At 44.6% G+C, this 20,727-nt stretch overlaps 1 protein-coding gene across 1 annotated transcript in view; it reads left to right on the forward strand.

Annotated features, from left to right (window-relative positions):
- The window catches only part of ric1 (RIC1 homolog, RAB6A GEF complex partner 1), a 149,489-nt gene that overhangs the window by 112,281 nt on the left and 16,481 nt on the right, over positions 1–20,727 (forward strand). Inside the window, exons 17-22 of the mRNA XM_067983633.1 lie at positions 2,230–2,368; positions 4,149–4,265; positions 4,722–5,450; positions 14,113–14,271; positions 18,821–18,957; positions 19,903–20,192. Of these exons, the coding sequence (XP_067839734.1) occupies positions 2,230–2,368; positions 4,149–4,265; positions 4,722–5,450; positions 14,113–14,271; positions 18,821–18,957; positions 19,903–20,192 (1,571 nt within the window). The remainder of the gene's footprint in view (positions 1–2,229; positions 2,369–4,148; positions 4,266–4,721; positions 5,451–14,112; positions 14,272–18,820; positions 18,958–19,902; positions 20,193–20,727) is intronic.

Consider the following 20,727-nt stretch of genomic DNA (forward strand, 5'->3'; position numbering starts at 1 on the left):
GTTGCCTTTGGTTCTTTTGCCAATCACCTTAAATCTATGCCGTCTGGTTCTTGACCCCTCCTCCAATGGGACAGTTTCTCTCTATCTACTATAAGACCTTGAGATAGGAGCAGCAGTAGGCCATTCGGTCCCTCGAGCCTGCTCTGCCATTCAATGAGATCATGGCTGATCTGATTTTTACCTCAACTCCACTTTCCCGCCTTTTCCCCATATCCTTTGACTCGCTTGCTGATCAAAAATTTGTCTAACTCAGCCTTGAATGTATTCAGTGACTCAGCCTCCACAGCTTTTTGGGATAAAGAATTCCAAAGATTCATGACCCTTCGGGAGAAGAAATTCCTCCTCGTTTCTGTCTTAAACGGGTGACCCCTTATTCTGAGACTATGCCCCCTAGTTTTAGATTCCCCCATGAGGGGTAACATCCTCTCAGCATCTACCCTATCGAGTCCCCTCAGAATCTTGTATGTTTCAATAAGATCTCCCCTCATTCTTCTAAACTCCAATGAGTATAGACCCAACCTGTTCAATCTTTCCTCATAAGACAACCCTTCCATACCCGGAACCTTCTCTGAACTGCCTCCAATGCAACTATGTCCTTCCTTAAATAAGGGCACCAGAACTGTATGCAGTACTCCAGGTGTGGTCTCACCAGCACCCTGTATAATTGTAGCATGACTTCCCTGCTTTCATATTCCATCCCCCAAAAATAAAGGCCAATATTCCGTTTGCCTTCCGGATTACTTGCTGCACCTGTATGTTGACTTTTTGTGTTTCATGTACGAGGGCACCCAATATGTCTCCGTCTAGACCCTTCACGATTTTGAACACCTCTATCAAATCTTCTCGCAACTGTCTCTGTTCCCAGGAGAACAACTTCAGCTTCTCCAGTCTATCCATGTAACTAAAGTCCCTCATCCCTGGAATCATTCTAGTAAATCTCTGCTGCAACCTCTCTAAGGCCTTCACATCCTTCCTAAAGTAAGATGCCCAGAACTGGACCCAATACTCCAGTTGTGGCCGAACCAGTGTTTTATAAAGGTTCATCATAACCACCTTGCTTTAGTACTCTATGCCTCTATTTATAAAGCCCAGGATCCTGTATGCTTTCTTAACCGCTTTCTCAACCCGCCCTGTCACCTTCAACGATTTGTCCACGTGTGCCCCCAGATCTCTGTTCCTGCACCTCTTTTAGAATTGTACCCTTCAGTTCATATTGCCTCTCCTCGTTCCCACCAAAATGTATCACTTCACACTTTTCTGCATTGAATTTCATCTGCCACGTGTCTGCCCATTCCAACAGCCTGTCTACATCCTCTTGAAGTCTATCACTATCCTCCTCACTGTTCACTACTCTTCCAAGTTTTGTGTCATCTGCAAATTTGGAAATTGTGTCCTGTACACCCAAGTCATTAATATATAATAAAATAAGCAACAGTCCTAGTACTGATCCCTGGGAAACACCACTGTATACCTCCCTTCAGTCTGAAAAACAACCGTTCACCTCTACTCTCTTTCCTGTCACTTAGCCAATTTCGTATCCATGCTGCCACTGCCCCCTTTATTCCATGGGCTTCAACTTTGATGACAAGCCTACCATGCGGCAGGGTGAGTAGAACGGGCCTATACTCTCGAGTTTAGAAGAATGAGATGTGATCTCATTGAAACATACAAGATTCTGAGGGGGCTTGACAAGGTAGATGCTGAGAGGCTGTTTTCCCTGGCTGAAGATTCTAGAACTAGGGGGCATAGTCTCAGAATAAGGGGTCAGCCATTTCGGACTGAGGTGAGGAGAAATTTCTTCACTCAGAGGGTTGTGAATCTTTGGAATTCTCTACCCCAGTGGACTCTGGATGCTCAGTCGTTGAGTATATTCAAGACTCAGATCGATAGATGTTTGGACTGTATGGGGATCGGGTGGCAAAATGGAGCTGAGGTAGAAGATCAACTATGATCTTATTGAATGGCGGAGCAGGCTCGAAGGGCTGTATGGCTTACGCCTGCTCCTATTTCTTATGTTCTTATAGAAGTGTTTGATACTGATATTGGTTGAAAAGCACTGACGTTTCTTTTTTAAAAGTTAAGTTTAAAAAAAAACTTGGATTTGCTCATTTCATAAAATATATATGGAAAAACCTGTTATTCGGAAGTATGACTTAAGTTAAGAAAAGATTTAATACTTGCTGTTTTCAATCTGATTTTTAATTCTATTTTTTTTCTTAAAAACTTTAGCCCTAACCCCACTGCCAATGTTCAGGTTCTACAGGAGGTATCCATGTCTCGATACATCCCGCACCCTTCACTCGTGGTATCTGTAACTTTGACCTCTGTGAGAACAGAGACAGGCATCACCTTGAAAATGCCACAGCAGGTATCATTTGAAATGTATGCAATTCTGATGCCAATATTTTGTATGGTCATTTGTTCAAGTCAATTTTCCAGGCAGCATTTCTATACTTCATAAACTTTTACCAGCAATTCACAGGTCAACCCAAGATACCTGGGATTAGGATTTTTTTAAAAACATTATTAATTGTGCTTTTATGTTAGTGATTTGGATTGCTAATATTGGGAATGATTCACTAACATTTGAAATTCGACATACTCTTTTAAGAGCTCCAAAAAGAACTTTTAATTTCTATAATTTGAGTAAGACAATGGGTCTTCAGCTGTAATTTATATCTGTTGGTAGTTTAAAGTATGCTACTGAATTTGAGAGTACAGTGGAACTTCAAGTGTCCACCTTAATGGAGAGGCTCCCCCTAATGGATAGTAGAAATTGATATAGTTAAGACTCTCCAAATTACCCTACGCTGTTGATCATTCTGCCTTTCTCCATCTGGCCTTCTCCGTCCCTGCTACCAGACTCACCTTTGTTACTCCTGTCAGGAAAATTTGTTGCTTTCATAACAGCTGATCAACGGATGATTTGCTGCCTCGCAGCTTTCTCCAAATACTTCCCCACACCTCACTAGCACAGGAGTGCACTTAAATACGCCGCTCTGTATTGATTTTTAAAGTTGACTGCTCCTCTGAGATCAGCACTAAATTGCTGAAGGTAAGTGCAAACTGCCTTTGGCACTCCCTTCTGTAGCTGGAGACTCATGGTTGGCATTGGGGGGGGGGGGGGGGAGAGGGTTCTTGGCCTGCTCCTTAGGGTCTATGGCACGTCCAGTAACAAAGTTGCAGATGAATGCATTGGGGATCTGTGAACTGGTAAATCGGCTGTTTCAGCCCCAATAGGTGGACCATGCTCAAATATTTTAAAAGATGCTGACTCCCCAGATCTCCCCTTATCTGACAATTCTGATTGATAATCAAATACCTGGATAATAGTGCATACAACTGAGGATCCACCAACTACGCAAAAGAAAAGTGATGTACTATTTTTATTTTGAAAGAAAAATGCAGTGAATGATAGCTATCACAGAGCATTGTTGAACTTATTTAATATTTTAAAAACTGTTTACAGGGATCCTTGGTGGAATAGCAAACTTATTGAACTTACACTTCTCCTTTTAGAAAAGAGTATAATCTACCGAATTCTAAAAGTGATCAATGAAGGTGGCTCTGTCACCCATTATTCCCTGGTTCTGCTTTAGAACTGCTGAGTTGAGGCAATTGAAGAGCAGATATTTTGTGAAGAATTTTCCCCCTCTTCCCACCCTCCCCACCCCTGAGTTGTGTCACAGCAGGAAGAATTCTTGATAAACTGGCTGCTCCCACAATGAATCTAACCAACAGTTCTAAATCGTACAATAGATCGGTGAGGAATGTCAGACATTTCTTTCAAAGACAGATTCTGGTGCAATTCCATACACTGTCCTTCCTCTTCAAATTGGTGGATTGAAGGTGAAGTCCTGTTAACTAACTATTCAATGGAAAAACTGAGATAATAAAGTCAATACCACCACTGCATAACTAGTCCTTCTCCACATTATTTGGAATTGTAATAATCTTGTTTATCGTTATTTTCCATCGCAGTTGGTTTCATACTTCAAATTGTCTGACCCATTTGAAATGCATTAAGATGGGAAACTGGAAGCGGTTAATATTTTATTTTCAATGTATTTCTGAATTGATCACTTGTAGTAAAAGTCCATTACTGCTGTACTGAGTTTAGTTTTTTTTATAAACTTATTTTTTTTCAGGCCTGTGCTGCAGAGAGCATTATGCTTAACTTGGCAGGTCAGCTTATCATGCTACAAAGGGATCGGTCAGGTCCTCAGGTACGAGAGAAAGACAGCATTTCCAAACAAAAGAAGCTGGTAAGTGAATACACCAGAATAATTACCAAGCAGACTACTAGAAAAGTATTAGTTGTACTTTTAAATGTCTAGCTGAGTATTTTCTAAATTAAATTTACTAAAATGGTTTAAAATATTCTGAAATATTGGAATAGATATTTTTGCATTACTTTAAATGAACAATTGATGCTACCTATTATCTAAGCTGTTCTTCTGGATATGATGTACAATTCCAGTTAAGTGTGCATCAAAGATTGCTGTAACAGGAAAACTCAAATGTATTTTTGTAGTTACAGTGTCACTTAATTACAAAGGAGGTGTTTTATACAGATCTTTTATTAGGCAACCATAAGTAAAATATGCCACATCTGAGAGTTTTATAGTGAGGGAGTAATTCACATTGTTTTACCTATAATTGTCCTGTATTCCAACTTCTGTTACAGTTCTTTTTCTTGACAATTTTGTTTTGTCTTTTAGCTCCCATTTTGTGCTCCAGTGGTACTTGCCCATTGTGTTGAAAATGTATGGACTACTTGCAGATCCAACAAACAGAAGCGTCATTTGCTGGAGGCTCTCTGGCTTAGTTGTGGAGAAGCAGGAATGAAAGTCTGGCTCCCTCTTTTTCCTAGAGACCATCGCAAACCACATTCCTTCCTTTCCAGACGGATCATGTTGCCCTTCCAGATCAACATCTATCCCCTGGCTGTCCTATTTGAGGATGCCTTGGTCCTTGGTGCAGTGAATGAGACTGTGCTCTATGACAGTTTATACATGCATAGCAGAGAAAAAGAACCTTTGGAAGTCCTGTTCCCTTTCTGTACTGTTGAGAGGACCTCCCAAATCTACCTCCATCATATTCTTCGCCAGCTCCTGGTTCGAAACCTTGGTGAACAGGCTCTGCTCCTAGCTCAGTCCTGTGCCACATTACCATACTTCCCTCATGTACTGGAACTGATGCTTCATGAAGTATTGGAAGAAGAAGCTACCTCCCGGGAACCTATTCCTGATCCACTGCTTCCAACTGTGGCAAAGTTCATCACCGAATTCCCTCTGTTTCTGCAGACGGTAGTTCACTGTGCTAGAAAGACTGAATATGCCTTGTGGAATTATCTGTTTGCTGCTGTAGGCAACCCTAAAGATTTGTTTGAGGAGTGTTTGATGGCACAAGACTTGGACACTGCTGCATCTTATCTCATCATCCTACAGGTAGGAAGTTGACGCACATTGAATCAGAAATGATCTTCGTGGAAAAGCAACCTTTAAAGCATTTGTTCTAGTTTGTAGAGGAATTTTGTTATGAACTGCACTGTTAATTAAAATGTTGACCAGTTAGCGACATGCAATGTGGAGAGAATCAAAAAGCTGCAATCCGAGCACTTGTACAAGTTAAAATGTTTTTTATAAAGGGAACACTGTTGCAATAGTAGCACTAAACTATGATATACTACTACAAAAACCAAAATCCTAAAGTTTTACTTTAATTCTGAAACCTCTAAGGAATAGACATATATTTACCAAGATAATCGGTGTAGGTATAGATTGATTTAAGAAAGGCCAGTGTCAGCTTGCGTGCAAATGGTGAACAAATTGAGACGTGTATGTTTGCTTTCCTTTTTTCTTGGAAGATACTTTGGTCCAATTCTACAACTAAATATGTGGAATGGAAGTAAAAATGCATGTTTTTCCCCTAGATTCCTACAGTTGATGCTTTTTTAAAAAATTAGAACTGATAAAACCAATACCAAGCTTCTGATTGTAAATTAGATTTTTTTTGCAGCAGTGGCTAACCACTGTGTATTTTCGTTTGACTTAATTGCATCTTTTTTATACCTATATATCCCAGCTGTGTACAGCAATGGTATCTCTGAAGATTGAGGTTTATGCCATTTTAGGCCTATACACATCTATCAGTGGCACAAGAATTCTTCCATAATTTGTTTCAATCAGTTGACATCCAATTTATATTGGTGTGCTTAAGAATGGGGGGAGAGAGAGTTTTACAAACTGGATCCATTAAGCTTGGATGTAAATGAGTTAGTAGCAAATCTGGAAGCACTGTTCAAAGAATATTTATCTTGGGAATTCCAGCAACCTCTGCTATGTATTTGAGTTTTCTTGTTCTCTGACACCTCATGCTTATCTCCATTTACAAGATTTTAGCATATTTAATTCTCTTCCATTGAAATGGTAGCGTCTTCAGTCTGTACTTTCAGACACAACAGCTCTGATCATCGATAATGACATTGAGAGAAATGTTGTGACTGTTGTCTGGAGTTAACAAATTTCCTATGTTAACATTGTTAGATGTCAGCACAGTAGGTTATAAAAACTGAAAGAATAAAAGTTGATCTTGGAGTCCTCCTGTATGAGGTAAGATTGAGATTCAGGACTGAATTGCAGTATAAGCTACTCCACTTTATGCAAAGACTGATTAGAGCAAGTTCCAGTTGACGAACGCACTGCTGTGGGAGGTACTAAGTTACACTCTTTAAATTAAAAACTTTGGGTGATATGTCAAGTGTTTACGGTTGGTGTCAAAATTAAATGTCTTACTTATCAAAGAGGACAATATCTGCCACTCCAGGACATTGTTGCAGGAGTTCCTCAGGGCAGTGTCCCAGGCCCAACCATCTTCAGCTGCTTCATCAATGACCTTCCCTCCAACATAGGATCAGAAATGGGGATGTTCGCTGATTGCACAGTGTTCAGTTCCATTCACAACTCCTCCGATAACAAAGCAAGACCTGGACAACATCCAGGCTTGGGCTGATGAGTGGCAAGTAACATTCGCGCCAGACAACTGCCAGGCAATAACCATCTCCAACAAGAGAGAGTCTAACCGCCTCCTCTTGACATTCAATGGCATTACCATCACCGAATCCCCCACCATCAACATCCTGGGGGTCACCATTGACCAGAAACTTAACTGGACCAGCCATATAAATACTGTGGCTACAGGAGCAGGTCAAAGGCCGGGTATTCTGTGGCGAATAACTCACCACCTGACTTCCCCCAAGCCTTTCCACCATCTACAAGGCACAAGTCAGGAGTGTGGTGGAATACTCTCCACTTGCCTGGATGAGTGCAGCTCCAACAACACTCAAGAAGCTTGACACCATCAGGACAAAGCAGCCCGCTTGATTGGCACCCCATCCACCACCTTAAACATGCACTCCCTTTACCGGCGCAGTGTGTACCATCCACAGGATGCACTGCAGCAACTCGCCAAGGCTTCTTCAACAGCACCCCCCAAACCGGCGACCTCTACCACCTAGAAGGACAAGGGCAGCAGGCACATGGGAAGAACACCACTTGCACGTTCCCCTCCAAGTCTCACACCATCCCGACTTGGAAATATATCGTCGCTGGGTCAAAATCCTGGAACTCCCTACCTAACAGCACTGTGGGAGAACCTTCACCAGACGGACTGCAGCGGTTCAAGAAGGCGGCTCACCACCACCTTTTCGAGGGCAATTAGAGATGGGCAATAAATGCTGGCCTCACCAGCGACGCCCACATCCCATGAATGAATTTTTAAAAACTCAATAATGTTATTGTATCCCTAATTGTACTTTCTGCCACCAAAGTTGGTTACTTTTAATTTAAGAAATGAAACTATGAAGTTTGTGTTGCAGATGCTGTTGTATATATTTGACTGGATGCACCATAGTTCAATGGTAGTGGTTTGCCGAGAAGCACTGCACCTTCCCCAAATATCCGTGTCAAGGCAATAATCTCTCTGCTTTGTGTACAGATTGAAACGAATTGAGTGGAAGGGGCATAAGGGAAACAATAGGGCAAAATTCCTGATAAGAGAAAGTAGATGTTGTATACATAACATAAGAAATAGGAGCAGGAGTAGGCCACATGACCCCTCGACCCTACTCCGCCATTCAATAATACCATGGCCGAACTTCAACCTCAACTCCACTTTCCCACTCGATCCCCGTATCCCTTGATTCCCCGAGAGTCCAAAAATCTATCTATCTCAGCTTTGAACATATTCAACGACTCAGCATCCACAGCCCTCTGGGGTAGAGAAGTGTATTTGGAGTTTCACTTGTTGCGTTAAAAACAATGCACATGGTATGGAAGGGAATTTAGCAGCATGCTCATACAACAGAAAACAGATGAGTTGGTTACTGGATGTTTTTTAGACTGGAGGGATGTGCTGGGTAACACTAATTTTTTTCAATATAGAGAAAGGATCTGGACTCGGGTATAAGAGACACTATCAAAATTTGCAAATAACCCAAAAATATAGAATATGCTTAACGGAAGTGATTCACTATGATAACAAGGACAAGAGCCTTTAGTTATGAAGAAAGAGTAGAGAAACTGATGTACTTTCCATTAGAACAAAGATGATTGAGATCTGATCAAGGTGTTCAAAATTATGAAGGGTTTTGATGTAATTAGGAAAAAACTATTTCCACTGGTGGTTGAATTGGCAACTAGAGGGTATAAATGTAAGATCATAGGAGAAATGTTTTTTATGCGGAGGACATGGAATGCCCTACCAGAAGCATGATGTGGAGATGCCGGTGATGGACTGGGGTAGACAAATGTAAACAATCTTACAACACCAAGTTATAGTCCAACAATTTTATTTGAAAATCATAAGCTTTCGGAGGCTTCCTCCTTCGTCAGATGAATGTGACATTCACCTGACGAAGGAGGAAGCCTCCGAAAGCTTGTGATTTTCAAATAAAATTGTTGGACTATAACTTGGTGTTGTAAGATTGTTTACATTTGTCTACCAGAAGCAGTGGTGGAAGCAAAATTCCTAATAGCTTTTAACATAGCAATGAATAAATATTTGAAAAAGAAAAAAATAGAAGTATGAAGAAGTCAATGGAATGGGACTAAATGGATAACTCATTGAGAGGTGACACAGGTGCTATGGGACGAATAACCTCCATCTGTGCTGTAAAATTTCAGCATTCTATAGTTCTCTTCTAAGCAAGTCTTTTTTTCACTTTAACCCCAGTGTGTAGACCAGCAAGAAGAAAATGATTTTCTGAGCTAACTTTCTAACTTCTATCATGCTATAGTTTTTGGGTACTTTGTGCTTTATAGGTTTGTCATTTAAAAATGTTTTAGGCTGTTCCTCATCTCTCTTCCCCCCCCCCCCCCCCCCTTTCCCCGTCCAATGGCTTAGTGATGTTGTATAGTGAGAAGCAGAGCCATACAGACCAGGAAGATCCAGGGTTCGAACCCTGCTCTGTGGTGAGTTAGCTTATCTAAACTAATTGTAAACAATTTTACAACACCAAGTTATAGTCCAGCAATTTTATTTTAAATTCACAAGCTTTCGGAGATTTTCTCCTTCCTCAGGCACATTTGCCTGAGGAAGGAGAAAATCTCCGAAAGCTTGTGAATTTAAAATAAAATTGCTGGACTATAACTTGGTGTTGTAAAATTGTTTACAATTGTCAACCCCAGTCCATCACCGGCATCTCCACATCATATCTAAACTAAGGCAACGGCTGGAGTATTATGTTTGGTCTCAGTGCCCCTTGGTTAAATTGGAGTAAACTGGCAATGGTTTTTGCTCCTGATCTCTCTCCAGTCACTGCTGGAAAGTGCATGTATGAGACATTGAGAAAGAACCAGATTAGGCTTAGCTACGATGCCCCCTGCAGTCAAATAGCGTGCTGATACTCACTGTGAGGTTAGCGTGTGAATAATACATTCGAGTGCCCCACCCATGGGACAATGCTCCATTGAGAAGCCAACTTCCTTGGGAGGGGAGAAAATTGGCAAGAAAAGTACAAATGTGGTTTAAGTAACTCATTAGTTAAATGCTCTGCCATGTGTGGTATTAAACTATTTATACCAGGAAAGTCAAAAGTTTGATGTGGGACTGAGTGAGTGATCTCAGTTGGCCACAGCAACCCAGGCTAGTGATCTCCTATCCAGTCAGTGCTGCTGAAAATGTGCATTTGTGAGGGTCAGTTGAGAATCTGTGTGTGCGCAGCTGTAATGCCTTTGTGACTAGATAGCCTGTCACTACTTGCTGTCTAGGTTTACATTTGAAGAGTGGCACATGGGCAGGTACTGGAGGGATGACAACGCAATTGGATCTGAACCTCTGCAGGAGTCCGAACATTCAGGAGATGAATGAGAAAGGGGGAGATTATTTGAGGAAAAGAAGTGTGAGTTGAACCTTGTCTTAACAGGAATCAGCTGTATATATGTGAGAATCCCTACGTGGTCAGTTTTCGGTAAAATATTAAAATGTCTACGTGGCAAAGAAGCAGAATGCAAAATGGTTAGAAAGGGTTAATTAGTTAGTAACTGAGATTGGTACAAGTGGCCTGGCCTCCTGCTGGGCCATATGTTTGCGTAGTCAGCAGGTTTGCATGGTCTTATCAATGTAGAGTCTTTGATGTGATTCAAGGACTGGTCTGAATGTCTCCATGTTTATGGCAGATCAATATAGGTAACGAGCTTAGCCAAAGTTGAAAGACATTCCAGGTTGGGAGATAAGGAACAGAAGGGACAGGGAAGAACATTCCAAGTTGGAAGATGAGGAAGTATCCCCTTTGATGTCTAACAGCAACATGGTCAGCACATGATTATTTATGATTGGCTGGAAATAATGTAACCTCGCATGGCAACCTATGCCCGGCTTATGATTGGTGTTGACCCTCGTTAAGTATGTTCCAACCCTATTGATTTGTATAAAAACGTGTGGATTTCTGTATGTTTTTGTTCTTGCTCTGCCAGCATAGAGGGACTCTATCAGGAGTCCAAATCCATGCTGCAGACTAAGAACCCTGCTATTAAAGTTGTGCTGAACTTTAAAACGTATTCGACTTCAGTTATTACTGAACCAGACTGAGGGGAAAGAATCCGGATCGTCATATGAATGTGGGAAATGGTGCTCTATGATCTGAAGAGTCCTGTCATAGTGCTTGAAATACAGTTTGTAACATGGAAGTTACTTGTAAAATTTAGAGGAAGTCAGGAAGTCTTTTTTAGATGATACTGGAGCTGGATGTTTTACTCCGCTGTCATAACCCATGCACACTTTATCAACGAGCATCTGTTTCCCATTGTTCGTGGAAAACTCAAGTCATCTTTTTATATGTAGAATAATTAGATTTGGTTATTTGGAGCATGGTGTCCTTCACAGTGGTATCAGTAGTGATGTATCTGAAAGAGTTTAAAATTTGAGTTATGGACCTCTCAGGATGGGGGAATATCACCCTGGGCTGTTCTCATGTTCTACTCATTCTGATATTGGACACAGCATCATGTCTGTATGGACAGAAGACTGGGAGTAGGCCATGTACCTACCCTGTCAGCCAGAATGTGTGGCACAGAAACTAAAGGAGAGTTGTTCTGAAAGCTTAGAAAAGGATTAATGAAATGGGGCACCTTTTAAATATTGGCAATTATAAACTTTATTTATATTGTAATATAGAATTTTAAACTTATTAATCGTAATGTTAAAATGGTTTAAAAATTGTAAAGCTGCTAGTTTGATCAGTTCTCAGTCTTTTAGGTTCGTATTTGCCTTTGTTCCATAAGCATTATCAGGTGGTCTTCATATAGTGTGTCATGTTGATTTTTTTTTTAGTGTACGAGATCTATGTGAAAATAAAATGTAAACAATGCTGCATAATTTGGTGAGGGAGTGTTAATACTCTTCCGTTCAGAACAATGCAAGCAAGGCACAAGAAAAGAAAATCATTATGCTTGGGGTGTAGTTCTTATTGACCCTGAACTCTGCTTCCTCCTTCATTACCAAAACTGCTTTCTTCCACATCCAGTATTGCCTGCCTCCACCCTATCTCTTCCTCCTGAAATCCTAGATTGTGCCTTCATCACCCCCAGGCTTGACTTCTCCAATGCCCCACTATCTGGCCTCCATACATCAGTTGTCCACAAGGCCAAGTCAGCACCTCAACTCAGTTTGAGATGGCACTGGCAGGGTTGCTAGAATCTAAGCTGATGCTGGTGTGTAAAGCCAAGCCCATATTCTGTCTTCTTTTTACCAGCATTGATTTGAGAAATACCTGGAAACAACTTAAATGTCCTGCGTTTGAGAGGCTGGATTTTGCGTCCATTGCCAACTCTAAAGTACCATCTGTGTCATTATTTGAGAGGCCATTACTCCAACATTGTAGTTAGAATGATCTGTACTTGGTGCCAAGATTGGAAGGAGATGAATGAGGAAATAAATGGCCTTGTACGTGGGTGAGCTGATCTGCATGTCATATATTTGCCTAAATTGGTTGCTGTTTCTTTTGAGTTAAATGGGTATAAATCTCACCAATCTTTTGACCTTGCCAGAAAATTATTTCTTCCCAGAAGAAATAATCTCTGGAAAGTTAACTCAGCTTTGATAAATGCATTTATTTTACTGAACTTTAAAGTAATGGCTAATTGAGCAGATAGTTGGGTGCAGTTTATTTTAGATTAAATATATATGCTAAGAATATGGGCCACAAATAACTTGTCAGTTTTTAAATAAAGCAGTTCATCTCTGTACCTGTTCAGAGATTGTTATCACGTTCTGTTGCAGTGCAGAATTTCAATGTGCATGGCTATTTACTGTGCTTTCTATACTATAGCTGTGATAGAATAAGATACAAGTGCATGGCAGTAGACTTTTTTAAAGAATTTGTATGGTTAACATGAAAAAAATATTTTATAGTATTGACACGCTCTGGTAGTTCTAGTTTAAAAAATAAATATAGTCAAGCCCACTTAGATGAATAAATGATTAAAGAATAATATGTTTGGGAATAAAATCTCCATGCACAAATCCCTTTCCTATCTTTTACAATGATAGCTGTCCCTGTTAAATAATAATTACTAATACAGTGAAAGTAATTGCGATGCTGAATGGGCTGAAAGATTCCTAAACTGAAATTGCTTAATAGCTTGGTGTATTACAGTCTTTGTTATAGATTTGTTGTGCTGCACTGTAATGTGTATATTGTGATGAAGCAAATGACATAAATACACTCAGTTATCCATAACAACTGTGACCATTTTTACAGTACTGTAATTGCAATCCAGTTTGCATTCCATGATTAGCTTCTTTCCAAACCTGATACTACAGTTAAAATAGAACAGTTACGTGAATAAAATTACTTGGGAAAATCATTATTCATTTAACAGTTTTCCTCTGTACAAGTGTCTTTATTATTGTTGGATTCCTCAGTTTTTAAACTGGAGAGGAAAAAAAATTGAATCCATATTTTGCTTGCTTTTCCAAACTTGGCATGGTAAGGTCTGAGAACATGGTTAGGATAAAGAAAAAGGTTCCTTTTGGGAGCTACTAACATTGAGTGCTAAATATCAGTTGCAGTTCTCAAAATTAATGTTTTTTTGATCGTTTCTAATGTATGCCAGCTTTATTTTGCTGAAATTTCTAATAAATTTTAATTGTTCAGATGTGGAACTATAGAATAAGCCAAAATATTTCTCTGGTTACGTAAACTTTATTTTGATGTAGAAATAATATAGTGCAGTCCTCAAAAGATTGGGCATCATTCCTAAGGTGTAGATTCCATTGAAATGAACTAGTGCTCTCCTGGATAATCTATTGATCACAAGTGCTGTAATGGTAAGCATTAGGAAAACTAATTGTCATGCAGTAAGTTAGACTAAGGTCTCCATTTTAATACATATCCAAGATATCTTGCCAAAATTAAGATGTTTGTTCTGGAAATCAGGGTACCTGAATATGTGGTGTTCACTGGCACAAAAATCAAATTGATAAGTGGCCCCATCATAGAATCTGATGAAGATTCTAAACGTATGGTGTCTACAGATACTTTGGAATAGAATTTACTGAAAGGTGAGAGTTCGGTTGCATTTTCTTACTACTGTTTCTTTCTCCTGATAGAACATGGAGGTCCCTGCAGTTAGCAGACAACACGCAACACTGCTTTTCAGCACGGCCCTGGAACAAGGAAAATGGGATCTTTGCCGTCACATGATCCGTTTCTTGAAAGCCATTGGTGCAGGAGAATTAGAGACTCCTCCACCCACTCCTAGCACTCAGGTGGGTGTGATAATGGCTCATTTTTCAGTGTGCGTCTACAATATATAGTAATTATAATTTTCCAGTTATGTTACAGCAAAAATGTTCATGTATCACTGCACCTTTTTTATTACAGCAGTTGTACTACTCTATCCTGTCGTGTGATGCAGCAAACTTTGCAACAACCTCTAAATACACAAATGGAGGATGGAGAATTGTTTCTGTAAGCCCTAATAGCTTGAGGTCCCATAATGCTTAGCACTAATTTACTATATTCAAAAGTAGTAGCTGCTATCAGTTATAAATTTATATAATTGACAGTGTCAGAGTAATTCAATCTCTGATTCAGCTGACAAATTCCTCAAGCTCTGTTCTTATGCTTGGTGATGCAACTTGAATTTGGGTTAATTATTGCCTTATAATCCACTGCCAGCCATCAAGTGTCCTTAATTTTCATATATACGTGTTAAACAGTGGAGTATTGGGGTTCTGGGCTGGTTCACAGTTGGAAGAATGCAGCTAATGCCGTTAAACCGTGTCAACCATCACACACTCTGGTTATGATCTTGACCTTCTTGCAACCCATCTATTTTCTTACAATTGAAAGCATGGACAAAATGTAGGTTGCATTTGATATTGAGAATTAAAGTTCTTGCTCTTGCACTGCAACTGTAAATCCAAGCTCAAGTATACATAGAATCACTCTTGAGTCAGCCACCCAACAGTACATAGGTTCGTAGACTTGGAGTGTGAAAATGAAAAGATTGCATCTGATCCTCAGCTGACATTTGATATATTTATAGTAACAGCTGCAAAAATAGTGAATCAGAATGAAACATCAAGATATTTAAAAATCCCAAAGCATTTATAGTAGTGTCTGCAAGTAGTTGAGGATTTAACTGTTTATTTGATGGATTATTTGAGAGAATTACCAGTTCAAAGCCCTTGGCATGCCTATGAAACTGTAGATGCCTGGGCTGTCAGCTGTTGCTGTCTGCTCTTGCTCCACACTCCAGTGCTGTTATACAGCACGTATGAGAACTTTACCTTTAACTCCCGAGTCCCAACTTCCAGCAGTTGACTTGGGTGAAAAATTGGTATCGGGATTAAAACAAAGGAGACTTCAGGGTGGTCAAATTAACAGAACATAATTCTGACTGGCATCTTTGGTTTGGAAACAGGAATTTGAAAAGTTGTTGACCAAGTGCGGTGGTTGGGTTAGAGGGATGGTTGACAAGCGAGATCCTATTGTTTCTGAAACAGAGCAATAAGTGGATGAGTTCAGTCGTGCCACCAAATGAACGTTAGTGTGTTGGGGTGCCTTTTTTTCCCAACTTGCAGGAATTTAATCTGAATATCAAAGAAAATTTCATGCACTAGAGGTGTCAGCTGTGACTCTGGTAACGCACTCTCATCGGAGTCAGAAGGCTGTGGGTTCAAGTCCCACTCCAGAGACTTGAGCACATAACCTAAGCTGACACTTCCAGGTGCCGTCTTTCAGATGAGACGTTAAGCCATCTTTCTCTAGTGGATGTAAAAGATCCCACGGCACTATTCAAAGAAGAGCAGGGGAGTTCTCCCAGTGTCCTAGTCAACATTTATCCCTCAATCAACATCTAAAAGAGATGATTTGGTTATTTGATGTTTGGGCGAGATTGCTGTTAGCAAATTGGCTGGCACGTTTCCGACACTACAACAGTGACTACACTTCAAAGGTAGTTAATTGGTTGTAAAGCGCTTTTGGATGTTCTGAGGTTGTGAAAGGTGCTATATAAAAGCAAGTCTTTCTCTTAAAGAAGCCATTCCTTCTGGGTTATGGGCAACACCAACCAGCACTAAAGCTAGTGGAATAACTTCAATGGATGCTACAGAAATAATTGACTCCCCGAGTCGTGTGCTACTAAATCATGGCTGGCTCACTGGCTCTCGAGCACGCCCCATTCCCCTTTCCTCACGTGGGCGCGCCCCCCCCCTCCCCCCTTTCCTCACTGTGGGCGCGCCCCCCCCTCCCCCCTTTCCTCACGTGGGCGCGCCCCCCCCTCCCCCCTTTCCTCACGTGGGCGCGCCCCCCCCTCCCCCCTTTCCTCACGTGGGCGCGCCCCCCCTTTCCTCACGTGGGCGCGCCCCCCCTTTCCTCACGTGGGCGCGCCCCCCCTTTCCTCACGTGGGCGCGTCCCCCCTTTCCTCACGTGGGCGCGCCCCCCCTCCCCCCTTTCCTCACGTGGGCGCGCCCCCCCTCCCCCCTTTCCTCACGTGGGCGCGCCCCCCCTCCCCCCTTTCCTCACGTGGGCGCGCCCCCCCTCCCCCCTTTCCTCACGTGGGCGCGCCCCCCCTCCCCCCCTTTCCTCACGTGGGCGCGCCCCCCCTCCCCCCTTTCCTCACGTGGGCGCGCCCCCCCTCCCCCCTTTCCTCACGTGGGCGCGCCCCCCCTCCCCCCCTTTCCTCACGTGGGCGCGCCCCCCCTCCCCCCTTTCCTCACGTGGGCGCGCCCCCCCTCCCCCCTTTCCTCACGTGGGCGCGCCCCCCCTCCCCCCTTTCCTCACGTGGGCGCGCCCCCCCTCCCCCCTTTCCTCACGTGGGCGCGCCCCCCCTCCCCCCTTTCCTCACGTGGGCGGCCCCCCCCTCCCCCCTTTCCTCACGTGGGCGCGCCCCCCCTCCCCCCTTTCCTCACGTGGGCGCGCCCCCCCCCCTCCCCCTTTCCTCACGTGGGCGCGCCCCCCCCCTCCCCCTTTCCTCACGTGGGCGCGCCCCCCCCCTCCCCCTTTCCTCACGTGGGCGCGCGCCCCCCCTCCCCCTTTCCTCACGTGGGCGCGCGCTCGCCCCTCCCCCCCCCCCCCCCCCCCCCTATCCTCACGTGGGCGCGCGCTCGCCCTCCCCCCCCCCCCCCTATCCTCACGTGGGCGCGCGCTCGCCCTCCCCCCCCCCCCCCCCCTATCCTCACGTGGGCGCGCGCTCGCCCTCCCCCCCCCCCCCCCCCCCCCTATCCTCACGTGGGCGCGCGCTCGCCCTCCCCCCCCCCCCCCCTTTCCTCACGTGGGCGCGCGCTCGCCCCCCCCCCTTTCCTCACGTGGGCGCGCGCTCGCCCTCCCCCCCCCCCCCCTTTCCTCACGTGGGCGCGCGCTCGCCCTCTCCCCCCCCCCCCCCCCCCCCCCCCCCCCCTTTCCTCACGTGGGCGCGCGCTCGCCCTCCCCCCCCCCCCCCCCCCCCTTTCCTCACGTGGGCGCGCCCTCCCCCCCCCCCCCCCCCCCCTTTCCTCACGTGGGCTCGCCCTCCACCCCCCCCCCCCCCCCCCCCCCCCCCTTTCCTCACGTGGGCTCGCCCTCTCCCCCCCCCCCCCCCCCCCCCCCCCCCCCCTATCCTCACGTGGGCGCGCGCTCGCCCTCCCCCCCCCCCCCCCCCCCATCCTCACGTGGGCGCGCGCTCGCCCCTCCCCCCCCCCCCCCCCCCCCCCTTTCCTCACGTGGGCGCGCGCTCGCCCCCCCCCCCCCCTTTCCCTCACGTGGGCGCGCGCTCGCCCTCCCCCCCCCCCCCCCTTTCCTCACGTGGGCGCGCGCTCGCCCTCCCCCCCCCCCCCCCCCCCCCCCCTTTCCTCACGTGGGCGCGCGCTCGCCCTCGCCCCCCCCCCCCCCCCCCCCCCCCCCTTTCCTCACGTGGGCGCGCCCTCCCCCCCCCCCCCCCCCCCCCCCCCTTTCCTCACGTGGGCCTCGCCCTCCCCCCCCCCCCCCCCTTTCCTCACGTGGGCTCGCCCTCCCCCCCCCCCCCCCCCCCCCCCCCCCTTTCCTCACGTGGGCGCGCGCTCGCCCCCCCCCCTTTCTTCACGTGGGCGCGCGCTCGCCCCCCCCCTTTCCTCACGTGGGCGCGCGCTCGCCCCCCCCCTTTCCTCACGTGGGCGCGCGCTCGCCCTCCCCCCCCCCCCCCCCCTTTCCTCACGTGGGCGCGCGCTCGCCCTCCCCCCCCCCCCCCCCCTTTCCTCACGTGGGCGCGCGCTCGCCCTCCCCCCCCCCCCCCCCTTTCCTCACATGGGCGCGCGCTCGCCCTCCCCCCCTTTCCTCACGTGGGCGCGCGCTCGCCCTCCCCCCCCCCCCCCCTTTCCTCACATGGGCGCGCGCTCGCCCTCCCCCCCTTTCCTCACGTGGGCGCGCGCTTCGCCCTCCCCTCCCCCCCCCCCCCCCCCCCCCCCCCTTTCCTCACGTGGGGCGCGCGCTCGCCCTCCCCTCCCCCCCCCCCCCCCCCCCCCCCCCCTTTCCTCACGTGGGCGCGCGCTCGCCCTCCCCCCCCTTTCCTCAGTGCAAAACTAAGTATATTCTACACTGTCCAGTTCTGATGACAGATCATGGACCTGAAACAGTAACTCTGTTTCTCTCCACAGATGCTGCCTGACCTGCCAAGTATTTCCAGTATTTTCTGTTTTTATTTTAGATTTCCAGCATCCGCAGTATATTGCTTTGGTTTACGATCTATTCTATTTCTGCTTGTTTCCACGTGGTGCAAGTTATAATTATTAAAGGTAACAGAATGTGCTGTTTAGGTGATTTTGAGATTGATGTATTGCGTCTCTTGTTTTTAACAGGAACCCAGTTCAACTGGAGGCTTTGAGTTCTTCAAACATCGGAGCATTAGTTTTTCACAGTCAGCCGAAGGCCTCAGTGCTGGTAAATTTAACCTGCAGAAGACATTAAGCATGCCTTCAGGGCCCTCAGCCAAGAGGTAACCTTACTGTTTAATTTTCTAACTAGATCCTTGTTCTAAGCATATAATGTACATCATAAATCTTTGGTTGTTTGACTTTGCTTTATTAAACTAATGGTTTATATTGCCCTATAAAATACAAACAAATGAAAAATTCATCAAAATTACAGTCGAGTAGCACAAGACTAAATCCATAGATTTATTACACTAAAAATTTGATGCTCCTCTTCCCCCTCCCTATATACAATCCAGAACTGTTGGAAGATTAGTATGGGTGTTTTTTTAAACCACATTTCATAGTGGACTGAAGAGAAAAGTTATTAAATATTTGCAGTAGAAGTGCTAAGAAATCTAGAAACCGTAAGTTCTTAATACTTCAGTATGTGAATGGCATTGCCTGCGCAAACCTATTTTGGCCTTGCAAAAATTTGCATTTGCCTACCCTGTAGAATTTTCTTTTTAAATGTTGTTATGCACAATGCTGACTGTCAGAATATTAATCAATTCTGAACTATATTTTTCTAGCAAGTGCTTTTACTAATCTGTGTGTAATCCATGAAGTACATTGTTAAACTAAAGCACACTGTTCCATCTTCCTGCCAACCATACACCATTCCCTGCTCCCAGACCTTTGCTTATGCTGTTCTTTTGGTGCACAAGAAACAGTACATGTTGACTCATTCCTTCTCCAATCTTTCCCTCCCTCCCCAGTAATGAAACACCTATTTGGCATTACCCATACAGCCCAATGAGATCAAGCACTTGCTGTGTGGGGAATTGTAAATGTAAACTCACTTCCTCCCACTTCATGTCAGAGCACGTTAATAAACCAACCTACTGTACCACTTGGCATTCAGTAATGGAGGCTTTTAAAGGCTGCTAAGCACTTAATTAAAAATATTCTAATTCTAAAGAACAAACTATTTTAATGAAATCTAATTATTTTGTGTATTTTGTCTTTAGGTGGAGTAAAGACGCTGACTGTGCAGAAAATATGTATATAGATGTGATGCTTTGGCGTCATGCGCGGAGACTCCTGGAGGAGATGAGGTTAAAAGATCTCAGCAGCTTTGCTGCACAGCTGGGTTTTGAGCTCATAGGCTGGCTCTGCAAAGAAAGGACTCGGGCAGCACGAGTCGAGGACTTTGTTCAGGCTTTAAAAAGGCTCCATAAGGACTTCCTTTGGCCATTTCCTGTTATTCCTTCCTGCTCCTTAGTAAATTCGCCATTCAAAAATGGTAAATACAAAACAGGTAATATAAATAATATTATTTCAGTCTCAAGTATGCAGTATGGCATTTAAAGAATATTTGGCTTTTTGTATTTTAATAACTTTAAGCAGCATTTCAAGATTATGTATTGTTCAAACACACAAGTACTAGTAAATACTTTAAAACGTTAGAGAAAAAATCACACCCAAATGAAAAATTCTGCAGAATTATTGCCATGGCACTTATTTTTCTTAGGGATTTCTCATAACCCTGTGAGCTTAGTGTAGATTTTCGAAAGCCCTTTTTTTCTATGATTGTGTAAAAAGAAAACTACATCTTTCACCACTTTTCTCATTTTCCTGCCTTCCTCACCTGAAGGTGATGACCCTTGCTGGGGTGAAGTACCGTGAGCACCTCACCCAACTGGCCACTACCCACCTGTGCACCTAGCCAGTGAGCTGCAGCATGCGGTAGGGTGAGGATCGGTTTGCTCTCAACTGTGATCCCCTCCATACTCTGTCCCCACAGTCACACTTTCAGCAGGAGTGACTTTATAGGATTGAGAATCAGGGATCAA

This window comes from Heptranchias perlo, chromosome 4 (genome assembly GCF_035084215.1).
Source record: "Heptranchias perlo isolate sHepPer1 chromosome 4, sHepPer1.hap1, whole genome shotgun sequence".
Lineage (NCBI taxonomy): Eukaryota > Metazoa > Chordata > Chondrichthyes > Hexanchiformes > Hexanchidae > Heptranchias > Heptranchias perlo.